Source organism: Chroicocephalus ridibundus, chromosome 9 (assembly GCF_963924245.1).
Source record: "Chroicocephalus ridibundus chromosome 9, bChrRid1.1, whole genome shotgun sequence".
NCBI lineage: Eukaryota > Metazoa > Chordata > Aves > Charadriiformes > Laridae > Chroicocephalus > Chroicocephalus ridibundus.
The window spans coordinates 34957906-34969642 of record NC_086292.1 but is presented as its reverse complement, the minus strand read 5'-3'; the positions used below and the strand labels follow the sequence as shown (position 1 = coordinate 34969642).

Sequence of the window (11737 nt, the reverse complement as noted above, 5' to 3'; positions counted from 1 at the left end):
AACTTCTTGCTTGAGAAACTCTTAAATTTCTTATTGGCAGAAGGGGGAATGTGCCAGATACAGGATGACCATGCTCATGCCTGGTTCTTACCTACTTCCCTGCGTGTCCTGTACTTTCTAATGATTGTTCTTTCTCATTACTCTGGAAACAATGCAATACTGGGAACAGGCACAGGGCCAAACCCATTTCCACTCTCCAGAATCCCACTGAATAGTTAACAATGAGAACATAAGAGAGAAGAGATGAAACTGAAAAGAGTGGACATCATAATGGGTTGTTATTTTGGAGATAGGCTGCTGGGCTAGGTGGACCTTTGGTTTGAGCAGCATGGCCTTTCTTGTGTTCTCTCTTCTTATAAGCTGTTGAAACTTGATTAAGGGTCATATTTCATTCGGAAGCCTCTGTTTGACACATGCCAGCTCTCCAGGACCTGCAGCTAGGATAGGATTACTGGTGATTTATGATGGCTCTGGAAGTTATAACTAATGCTGTATAAGCACAGAAGAACTGAAAACATAAATATGCTGTTTAGAAAGTAAACCCCTCTCAAAAAAAAAGAAAGATAAAACTAAAACCTAAAAAATTTGCTTTCTTTGAAGTGTACTTTACCTCTAGGCTTGAGACCTGTATGGAACTACCTACTATGTGGTATAAGATGCATAATTTTCTACATTAGTTTCTAGTCTGAGTGCAAACTCATAAAATTCCAGTTGGACACATTGTTGAGTTGGATGCTGTACTATTCTATAGCATCTGGAAACTATGTAGTTCAGTAAGTATCTGCATGTGACAACGTCAAAACCATGTGAATGCATAAAATGTCTCATCTACGTACGGTAAAAGAGGGGATCAGATGAGACAATGCAAACTAGTTCATCAAAAGCATGGGTACCATTGTTGAAGTCATTTGGCCTTGAATATTTGCATGTCTGTCATGGAAACACTTTATGGTCAAAATAGCAATATGCTATACACAGCAATTCTATCACATTATTATTTCTGAAACTGTTTTTTTTCCCCACTCTGAGACAGAGAACCAGTATTTCCTGGATTTTAGATAATCAAGTATTTTCAGTAACTGTGTCAGCGCCCCCAGATTTTACTATGTTAAGTGCCACATAAGGGTAAATTATGGGGGATGAGACGTATTTTGTGGAGCTCAATCCTAAATGATTCATGTAAAAAGAACATTAAATGTAGTCAGTCAATAGTTCTATGAACAGAGCACTTGCAAGACTCTCCCTTATTTCTAACAGAAATATTTATATTAATTAGAGTGACATTATAAATACATATGACAAGAAGACTGCCCACAATTGTATTCCCAAATGAAAATTGATATGCAGATATTTGACAAAATAATCATGATAATGTATGAGGAGGAAAATACTTGAATATTCATATTCTTTATATGAGAGTCCACCTAAGATGAGGCTGCCGCAGCCTTTAAATAGAACTTTAAGATATTTTTTTCTTCCTAAAACCTTAAAGAAACCCCAAATCAATGACAGAAAACAATACTAACCCCATGCATTACCACTCCACTGATTTAAGAAATTAAATTTTTCCGTTGCAATTCAAGGTGTAGTTCTATGTGCTTGGTATAAAGAGTTCCTATTATTCTTCAAAGCTGTGATTTTCCTCTGTAAATTTGGCCTTCTCTGTCATCCCTTGGTTCCCCAGAATGCGTCATCTGACGGTCCATTAGTTGTGTGAGGGAGACAACCTGTTCCCTTCAGTGCCGAGGAGGGAACTGGTGTTCAGTGGGAATCTCACGCATGAGAGGCCCATCTGGGATTGGCTGATGAATGGTTGTAGTCAGACTTCAGTTACATTCTTTCAAGCAATTTTAGAATGGAAAACATTGTCTGTGGGTTATATGGCTTTTGATTACATTAAAACAAATATTTCCTGGCTCCTCTGAAACTTTGGAGATGGGGAAATGTTCAAAAAAGTCTGTGTAAAACAGATTGTGGGTTCCAGCTCCCGGTGACAGGCGGAATACCAGAAATCATTCTGCCAGAAGGGAAACTACCTCAAGTTCCCTTCCCCTAGCTTTGCATCCTCTGCCTGGGTTCTTTGGTCGCTGACAAGGATTGACCTCAACTAGCCTTCCCCTCAGTGGGTGCACCAACACAGTCTCCTCTTTTCTGCTTTAATCCGTTTCCATTAACTGTGTGTGATACGATCTCCTCATTTTGCTTGGTTGAAATTAGCAAATAAGTTCACGATTTATTAAGGAAACGCATCCATCCACATGAACACAGGGTAGTTGTCTACAAGTGATTTCCTGCGGAAACCAGGCTAAAAATGGTGATATCTCTGCTTTATCCTCTCTGCAAGTGAGCTCCGTTCTGACTACCCAGCCAACGTCTCGCAGTGCGAGTGACCTTCTTGCTGAAAGATGCTTTGCCCGAGTTGCTTGCAGCAGTAATGCGTATCCAGGGGATATTTCAAAACTGCTCACGTTGAACTGCATGATGCAATCCATCATACAAATTTGTGGTGAATATAGTTTACATAGGAAACTTAAAACTTTATATTCATTTTCCCACTGAAAAGAACACCCTTTTATGATCTCAGTTACACGATTCTTGGGTGTAATCTGTGTTTTCTGAGTTTCTAAATGAGTTTTCTCAAAATGAAGTGCTCTGAGGTGGTGCAGTGGCAGAGCGCCTGCAGCCTGTCCCACCAGGAGCCGGGTGCGCCCGTGCCCGGGGCTGCTGCCTGGAAAGGTCAAGATTCACTGCAAAGAGGTACTTTTTCCTCCAGGGATATCAATCTGCTTTTGATTTAATGGATGTTTTGCTTAGGAAAGTGTTTAGGTGTTTATTTAAATTAAGCTTTATATCATACTGAATTTTTTTTAAGTCACCTTTGAAGACAGTATCATTTCAGATTAATTTTATAAAGCTAGCGTAAATCTCCTGTGACTGCTTATTTCTCTTAAAGTAGTAAGCCACTGTAAAAGCAAGAAAACATGTCGCTGTTAACTTCAACTTGTTAACTGGTTTTAGTTAATTTAAAAAGGTTGGCTTAAACAGAGTAAGTACCCAAACCACCGCCTGTGTGAATTTAAAGTCACTTTTTGATGTAAACTGTTCACTTTGCCGCTGGTAGCGTTCAGGTTCGTTTCTTGGACTCCCAGCGGGAAAGGGGGAGTTTCCCGGGCCCACGCGGCCGCCGAGCCACCCCCGGCATGGAGCGGGGGGCCCGAGGGCCCGGTGCGGGAGCGGGCCTGCCCCTCCGGCGGCAGGACAGCACCAGGGAAGGGGGGACGTGAGACCTTCCCCCCGCGCAGGGAGGAGCCGTGCCGGGCGCTGCCGCCCCGCCGCTCGGGACGGCCCCCGGCGGCTCCCCCGGCTCTCATAACCGGCTCCGGGGAGGGCTCGGCCCCGGGGGCCTGAAGCCAGGAGCCGTCCCCGGCCCCTCCCGCCCGCTCGGCGGCGGCCCGCGCCGCCCCCTCCCGTCACAGCCGGCCGGCGGAAGGACAAATAGTCCTCTCCGCATTGTTCGGCCACGCGCAACTTTCGGACGCCCTCGGGCGGAGGCGGCCGCCCCTCCGCCGGCCGCGCTGCGGCTGCCGGGGCCGGGGCCGGGGCCGGGCTCTGGCTCTGGCTCTGCTCTGTGCGTCCCAGGGCGCTGTCGCCCTGCTCGCAGGGCTTGGCCGATAGGCCGGCTCCGCTCCGCCCCAGGGACCCGGCGGCGGGGCGGGCGTCGCTTTCTGCGGCTCTCGGGCGGCCGCCGCCCGCCCCGCCCCGCCCGGCAGCCAGCCCGCCGAGCGGCGTTGCTGCGGTCGCGGCCGGGGAAGGCCGCGCTGTGCAGGGCCAGGCCCCGCTGCCGAGAGCGGGGACGGGGGAGCCCGGCTCCCGCCGCGATTTCTCTGTTTAATCGCTTTTTTTCCACCCTCCCCTCCGGTTCAACTTTCTGCTTGTGTAAGAATTCCTCTTGCGGAGGTCGGCCCTTACGGCAAGCCAAAGTTTTTCGCTATTTCCCGCTTAGCCAGAAGTCGTCGGTGAACACTTTGTCCGCAGCAGTAACAAATTTGGTATAGCTGCCAGTGCTCCCGCAGAAACAGGGTCTGACTTGACGGGAGTCAGCCTGCAGGCTCTCTGTGGTTCCCTTGTAAGTAACGCTGTTTGGTGAGAGGTTTCACCATGGCAGCCTCCCGCAAATGTTCTAAATCTTCCCTCTTGTAAGATACATGTTACGTAACGTATATGTTATATAATTTTAATTACCAGGAGGTAAATATAGCAGGCGGCGAGTGAGGCAGCAAATTCAGTTATCTGTGAGATGGGCTGTACTGATAACAGCAAGCACTGCGCAATCGTGAGGCTTGCCCATAGGAACATAGCTGTAAGCTCACTTGTAGGATACTCTTCCAAAGTCTGCTCTGGAAGTAAGAGCTGTAGGAAGAACACGGTGTCTTCCCAAGAGCTTCATCCAAAAGTTTCACACATGACAACAGAAGTATTTTAATTAATTTTTATTGGCTTGGATCAAATTCCAGGTACAGACCCCAGGAACAAGTCAGTGAAAATGGAATTGCCTTGTCCATGTCAGCTGCAGGAAAACAAGTTGTGTTCTCCTTATTGCTGACTCCAAATGAGCATTGCTGTCTGTACTGGGAAGTCTACTGGAAGCAGTACAAAGGACTCAGTGGCTTAGGTGAGGGTAGAAATTTATCGTGGGGAAAAAAAAAAAGCTGGAACAGGAAAGGAGGTTTGCTGACTTCTCTCCAGGGCTATGGATTTGCTGAGCAATGGCATTTATCATGGATAAATTGCTGGCTGTGGATGCAGGCTGAGCACATACATGTTGATTTAAAGGAGCCGTTTCAGTGAAAACTCCATCCTGGGTCAAATGCTCTGTTGGGGAACACCCTGGGAGCTCATATGGTTTGGATGGTGGTGGTGAATTAATTCAGTGGGTGTAAATTTAAGAATAAATAAACCAAAAGGAGATATGCAGGCTTAATGATTTTGTTCACACAGGCATGATACATTAAATAGTAATATGGAATACATTTTCTCACATCCCTGAATGCACAACAGCTGCCTGCTGTATCAAATATTTTTCCTTTAAGGAGTGGGTGGAAAGCAATTCACGAAGGCTGTGGAAGCAGCGTATGAGTGTGATTATTTTCAGGGGTTTGTGCTCAAGTGTTTTAGGTTTTATATTCCTCTTAATTTTTTTATGTCCTGTATGTAATTCTTCATTTTCATGGTCATGTTGAAGCATGCGGAAGAATGTTGCCGTTGCCATCTGGCAACTAGCAATTCCCTGATTGCTGTGGTTGGTAGCTGACCATATTGATGTTGGTAGATCAGCTGTCAGGGCTGTTACCATAAAGATTTACAGTTGTGTTGTACACTCTGTCAGAGTCTGGAGTTCACTGCTGGCTTTGTGTGCATGGGTTTACTTGCACTATTCCACGATGGACCTAAGACTTCTCTAAGGAAAGGGTGTTTATCCACAAGACAAATAAATTAACTTATCTCGATGGCATATGTGGGATATGATTGGGAAAGCGTCTTTGGGACTTCAGCCCTGATTGCTGGAGTCCTTGCTCACGAAATCGCTAGCAAATTGATTGGTGCTTACGATTGCTCCTATATTCCTGTGCTATCCACCTGATCCATTGCTCCCTAGGTAGTGCAGACCTTTATTTTTAAAGAAGTGATAGAAAAACAGGTGTAACAGCAACAGAAGACAGTAGCATTGCAGCCTTCTATGTAAAGTACAAGGAAGGTATCGTGTCACAGCAAAGCTGGAAGTTTTTCATTCTGTATGAGCTGTGTATTATGTTTGCCACATTTGCATATTTGTAAGGAAAGTACTGTAACTAGGGATTGAAGCAGGAATAAACTTGCAAGCATTTTCTTTGTCGCAAATGGAAAACTGTTGTAATTGTCCAAACCAGGTTTCAGACACCTATTTATTCATATCCTTTAAAATTGTTTATAAAGTCTTACTCAGTCATCTTTTCTTGTAAAGATTTCTAAATAGCTGAAAACAGAGTTTGTTTGTTTTGGGGTTTTTTGGTGGTGTTTTCTTTTTTTACTGTTCACCACATTGTTTTCTGTTTCATTTTCTGTGTATGACTATGACAGGATAAGGATATGCAATGCTGCTTTTTTTTTTTTAAACTCCTATCTTTGCAGTGAACAGGAAGAATTTATAAGGAGGGGCAGAGACGAAAGGGTACTAAGTAAGTTGCAGCTTCAGAAAGGGGTTGGACATTCTGAGAACAGATGAAAGACAATGTTTTATGGACGTAGAATATTGTGTCTCAATGTTTTGAGTGTACATGTTAACTCTGGTCAGTGTTAAATGAAGAGGGGTTGAAAACTGAATAGGTTAAAGATTCCAGATCTGACCAATGTGGCAGATGATGTACCCAGGAAACATTAGGTTAAATCTGTTTTTAGAATTTTATTGTAATACAGGATGTGATAGTTATTGGTCTCTTTCACAACAGTTTTAATCGAGCTACCTGTGTGAGTTTCTCCTGAAAGTTCCAAATTGTCCAACTGATAACAATTTTGGCTCCCCAGAGAAATCTTCTTTAGGTCAGACTCACCGTATGTTTTGGGCCAAAGCACACCTCCCCTGAGACCTTGGGTACTAGCTAAGTAATCTGGCATAATTCCTGTAAGCATCATCTATGTTCTGGTCATTTTTCTACAGGTGCCTGAAAGTGAAATTTTTCAAAGAGGACTGTCACCCCGCAGGGATGTAACACAGAGGAGTGGCTGCTGCGATGTGACTTTTGGTAATGAGCGTGCTTACTGCCAGCTTCCGCATGAGAAAGGGACATGTCATTGTGGACCAAATGGAAGATTTTATGGTATTTTGTGTGTCTTTAAACCCTATGTCATGGATTATGTGGATCTGTCATCTTCCACTCAAAGTTTCTAGCTGCAAATAAAAGCCTAAGAATATGAACCTTAAAACCTTAGGCCGTAAGGCAAATAAAAAGTATTGTATTTGAAATTAATTTTTAATTTTAATACAATTACACATCAGTAGAAATAATTGTAAGCGTTATTGCTTCCACCTTCTTTAGCTTTAGTCAGTTTTCTAGTCAATGTTTATCATTGTTGCAGCTGTACTGAGTCCCAATACCGGTTACAAAGTAACACTTCAAGAAAAACAACAATATTTTCGCAGTATGTAGGTAGGGGACCTTCCTTGTAACTAAAACTTGTTAAAGGCCTTTCCTCGTGAAATGTATAATGATCTCTGTCACTTGGTGTTTTCCTCTAAAGTGAAGTATTACTTATACATCAAAGGGAAAAAGTACATATTTATGTCCCTCAGGGGCACAGAGAATGGAAGTCATTGTGTTGATATTTTAATACAAATTGCTTCCTGCATTTCTAAGTGGCGAATATATGAATATTCATAGAATCACAAGGCCAGATGATGATCCAGTACACGGCATATACGGGAGAAAACCGGAGGAGAATGTTTTAAGGCCGCAGAATTTCCAGTTTGTCTCTGCACGGGGGTGGTAAGTTTGTTCTCACCCTCCCCTTCCTCCGGAAGATGTCATGGTCGGGATCTGGGGGTTGGAAGAGACCGGCGTGGGGCTGGAGAGCCCTCTGTACAGCCTGCTGTTTCCCAGACCTGGGGCACTGCCAAGCAGCAGCCTGTGAGGGATGAGCGCTCCCCCACGCCGCCTGCCCTCTGTCTCCCTGGAGCGCGTTAGGTTCTCCAGGATTTTCAGTATCCTTTTTCATTGTCCTTGTGTTTCCTAAGTTCCCTTGATCCAAAAAAATAACACGCCAGTAGCTGCGGAGATGATTATTGTTCAGTTCTCACTTTCAGGGAGGAGGGCGGGCAGCCCTGAGGAGCTAGGGTCAGAGAGGAGCAGGCCGAGAGCCAGGTGGTGGCGAGTAGGTGCCACCTGGGGGCTCTGCAGGCTCGGGAGAGGTGTGTGCCACTGAGCGCCGGGCCGGGCACCGGCACCGCGCTCCGGCGCCGTGCCCTCACCGTGCTTCCAAACATGGAACGAACTTCCCGGCGGGACGGGCTGGGAGTGCTGCCGCCGGGGAAGGAGACGGAGCGCGGAACTGCCGTTTGCCCGCAGCGGTGGCGGGGCCCCGGCTCTCGCTGGCTCCCGTTCCCGCACGGGCAGCGCGGGGCGGGCTCGCCCCCAGCATCGCCCGTTGCGGGGAGCCGCGGAGTTCTCTCGGGGGGGTGTCCTGGCCTTAGCATACCTACCGTTATGCTTTGACGTGTCATGGTTTTAATTTTATCTATCTGAGAGGAAGCTGCTAATGAACGTTTAAAGCTTCATGTAATTCGTATGCAATTTTATTTTGCAAAGTAAGTCTGTACATTGATCTATTAAAATCATTGAGGCGTATTTTAGGGTGTCTGGATTCAGGGTGGGCGTGATAATGTCCTTTGGGGCCCGCGCATTGCCGAGGTTTGCGCTGGGGGCCGGGACGAGCCGGAGAGCGGCGGGGAGGGCTCCGTTCCCCCGCGGTGCCTGTGCCGGCGGGTGCCCGTTGCAGTGTCCCTAAGCGGGCCGCGGGTGTGTGTGTCCCCTCGGCTGGCAGTGGCCGCTCCCTGGGGCCCCCGCCAGCGCGGCGGCGCCTCCCGCCCGCCCCCGGCCGGTAGCGGCGCGGCGCCTCAAGGGTTAAGGCCGTGGCGGCGCTCGGCGCGGAGGGATACGGAGCCGGAGCCGTGAACGTGGTGCTGAGGCTCCGTAAGCAAAAAAATGTCTGCCTGAGGGAAACCCACAAGTTCCTTCCAGCGGGGGGGGAGCGCTCGGCTCGTCGCCTCCCACCCAGCCCGCGGCCCGCCCGCCGCCGCCGGCCCGGCCCCGGTCACCGGGAGCGTTCGGGGGGCAGGAGGTAAGCGCGGGTGGTGAGGGGCCGGGAGAAGTTGGGAGAGAGCGGCGGGGGGGAGGGAAGCGGCGGCCGGGAGCTCGCAGGGGCAGGGGGCCGCGGCCGGGCGGGAGCGGGGCTGCGCGGAGGAGGCCACCGAGGAGGAGGAGGCGCCGCCGGGGAGCCCGAGGGGCGGTAGCGGGGGCCGGGGGGGGGGTCTCCGGGCGGGCTGCGGCGCCCGGCCCCGGTCAGGAGCGAGTCCCCCGCGGGCGGCGTTGGGGACGCGCGTTACCGGCCGCTCATAAAGGATCGCAGTCGGCCGCAGCCCCGCCGCGCCGGGCGGCTCCCAAACTTGGCGGGGGAGCGGGGCTGCGGCACCGGCCCCGCCGCTCCCCCGCCGGGCACAAGGGAAGGCGCGGGCCCCGCCGCCCCTCCCGTCGTGCGCGCGCGCGCATTCCGCCCCCCCCCCCCCCCAACCCCCCTCCGCCCGACGGGGGCGCGCGCCCGGCCGCGTGTGCGCGTGCGGTGCGCGGGGGCGGCTCCCCCGCCCCGCCGCGGTCCCGAGCGCGGAGAAGCTGCCGCCAGCGCTGGGGAAGGCGGTCATGGTGGGGCAGGGATGGCCCCGCTGAGGCACGGCCGGTCCGGCCCCATTGTTGTGGAGGCAGCGCGTCGGTTAATCTCCCGGTAATTCTCCGGACGGCGCGGGGCCGCGGCGGGTTGTTCTCCTGAGGGGAAGCGGGGGTGGGGTGGGGGGGGGGCGCCTCATTCCTGGCAGCGGCGCGACCGTGCCTCGCCGGAGGTGGGGGAGAAGTGGAGTGAGGGAGAAGAGGAAACTTGGGGAGAGTTGGCTACTTTGGGGAAGCTGCCGGTTCCGGCAGCCCGCCCGGTAAAGCGGCTCCCCCACCCCCGGGATCCCCCGCCTGAGGGGCGCGGGGGCCGGGGGCCCTTCCCCGGCGTCCCGCGGTGAAGTGCTGCCTCTCCCTCTCTCTGTGCCCTAGGAGGTGATCGGAGGAGCGGAGGAAAATGAATTCCCAGCAGCAGAGGATGGCCGCGATCGGGACGGACAAGGAGCTGAGCGACCTCCTGGACTTCAGCGCGGTAGGGTCCTCCCCGGCTCCCCTCACGGCGGCGGGGGCGGCCCGGCGGGGCCCGCTCCGCCGAGTCGGACACCTGAACTTTGATGTAATGTCTAGACTGCCAGATTTAATACCGTAATGCCAGCTGGGTCAATTGGTTTAACTGGTTAAAATCAGGCTGACCCAGTGATGGCATAATCTAATAATTAACGTTTGTTAAGCTGGAGTGTGGCACCGGTACTTTGGCTTTTTTATTTTCTTTCTGTTTTTTTTTTTTTTTTTTTTTAAACAAACTAAAAGAAAATTGTGGGAGGTGTCCCTGCCCATGGCAGAGGGCTTGGGACTAGATGATCTTTAAGGTCCCTTCCAATCCAAACCATTCTATGAAAATTTATTGTCTGTAAATAACAGAGACTATTAATTGATAGTTTATACAGTAATTTTGGCTTAGAAAATTATAGTTTTTTTTCCTATATGATACTTCTAACAGATTTCAGAAAGGTGTTTGACTTATAAACATAATAGAAAACTACTGCCTCTCAGAAACTGTCTTTATCCAGTGGCTTTAAACTCACAGATCAGCAAGAAATATATTTTAAGTAGCAAAATTTAAGATGTATGACCATTTTAAATTGCCCTAGTAGTAGTAGGTCTCCTTGAAATTTTTTTTTTAAGTTGTTTGTGTTCATGTAGAAAAGTGGTATTTTAGTGGTATTAATAAATCACAAGGAGTACTTTAGCTTATTGGTTTTGTGGTCTAAACGTGCACATCATATTCTTTTTATTTTCTAGCAGAAAAATGAATCAAAGAATTTTTTCCTATTAACTTTTTTTTTAAGTTTTCATTAGTAATTTTGCATGGAGTTTCAAAGTCAACTTAAATACATATTTTTTTCTTGTTTTGCAGATGTTTTCCCCACCTGTTAATAGTGGGAAAACCAGACCAACTACGCTAGGAAGCAGCCAGTTCAGTGGATCAGGTAGGATGCATATGAGATACGTAAATTTCATGTAACTAGGTCTTGATATTTTAGCTTAGTCTCCATGTGCTTGAAGTGTGGTAATCTTTCATTTGTACGTATTCTCATGAGACATTCAGATTAATTAGAGATGTGCTGTTTTGATCTGACTTTGTAACACATTTTGTTAACTTTAACCACAGTTTTTCTCTATATGCCTTAGACTACTTGTTCCAGTACAGTGAAGTGTTAAGTATCTCTAGTCAGACTGACATGCAAGTTGTCTGTTTATCTATTATGTTAAAAATGAATGGTGTTTTTGTTTGATAAAATCAAACCTACCTGTTCAACCGAAGTATTTCCTAGACCCTGTATGAAAGGCGAAAACATTTAAATAATATGCCAAATAATTCAATACTCCTGACTCAAGGATATATTTTAAAATGCAGTTCTTAAGGAAAATGTAAGGCTAATACAATTTTCTAGTACTATGTGGTTCTCAAAGTCTTGACAAATAGACTCCCATGTTGGACCTTTATCAGTGCATCTGGAACTGTATTTACACGTTGCATGTGTTTTGTGGTTTCAATGACTTTTCATTGAGGTCCAACTAATGCCTGTTTTCAGAGACTTTTTAAGATGAGCCTGTAATAGGAAAGTGCAATTTTTTAAGATACTTTTAATCATTCTTGTAAAGGGTGTATTTATTACTACTTACAAAAGAGAAACTAAAGTAACTCTTTAATAATGTGTTTTGGTTTTTATGTATGTTTATTTTCTATGAATACCATGAAGCGTTATTTTTGGTTTTATGAATACAACAAAGCGATGTTTGTGTTCTTAGTTAAGGTTAATGAA

The 11737-nt window shown here is 47.8% G+C and overlaps 1 protein-coding gene and 1 long non-coding RNA gene across 8 annotated transcripts in view; both read left to right on the top strand.

The window, feature by feature from the left end:
• The first annotated feature begins 3576 nt into the window (after positions 1 to 3576).
• LOC134520699 (uncharacterized) lies at positions 3577 to 8370 on the top strand. Its single transcript, XR_010072520.1, has 3 exons — positions 3577 to 4126; positions 6695 to 6854; positions 7416 to 8370. It is a non-coding gene; the product is annotated as an uncharacterized LOC134520699 (long non-coding RNA).
• A 253-nt stretch (positions 8371 to 8623) lies between these two features.
• TCF12 (transcription factor 12) overlaps positions 8624 to 11737 on the top strand; it is a 170204-nt gene continuing 167090 nt past the window's right edge. For 2 of the 7 annotated variants that reach the window (XM_063346153.1, XM_063346151.1), the window contains exons 1-3: positions 8635 to 8871; positions 9843 to 9942; positions 10828 to 10900. In XM_063346153.1, the coding sequence (XP_063202223.1) occupies positions 9868 to 9942; positions 10828 to 10900 (148 nt within the window). In that variant the 5' untranslated portion in view covers positions 8635 to 8871; positions 9843 to 9867. Of the gene's footprint in view, positions 8872 to 9352; positions 9529 to 9842; positions 9943 to 10827; positions 10901 to 11737 lie in introns of those variants that run through there. The other 5 variants (XM_063346157.1, XM_063346155.1, XM_063346154.1 and 2 more) reach the window with 4 other exon arrangements.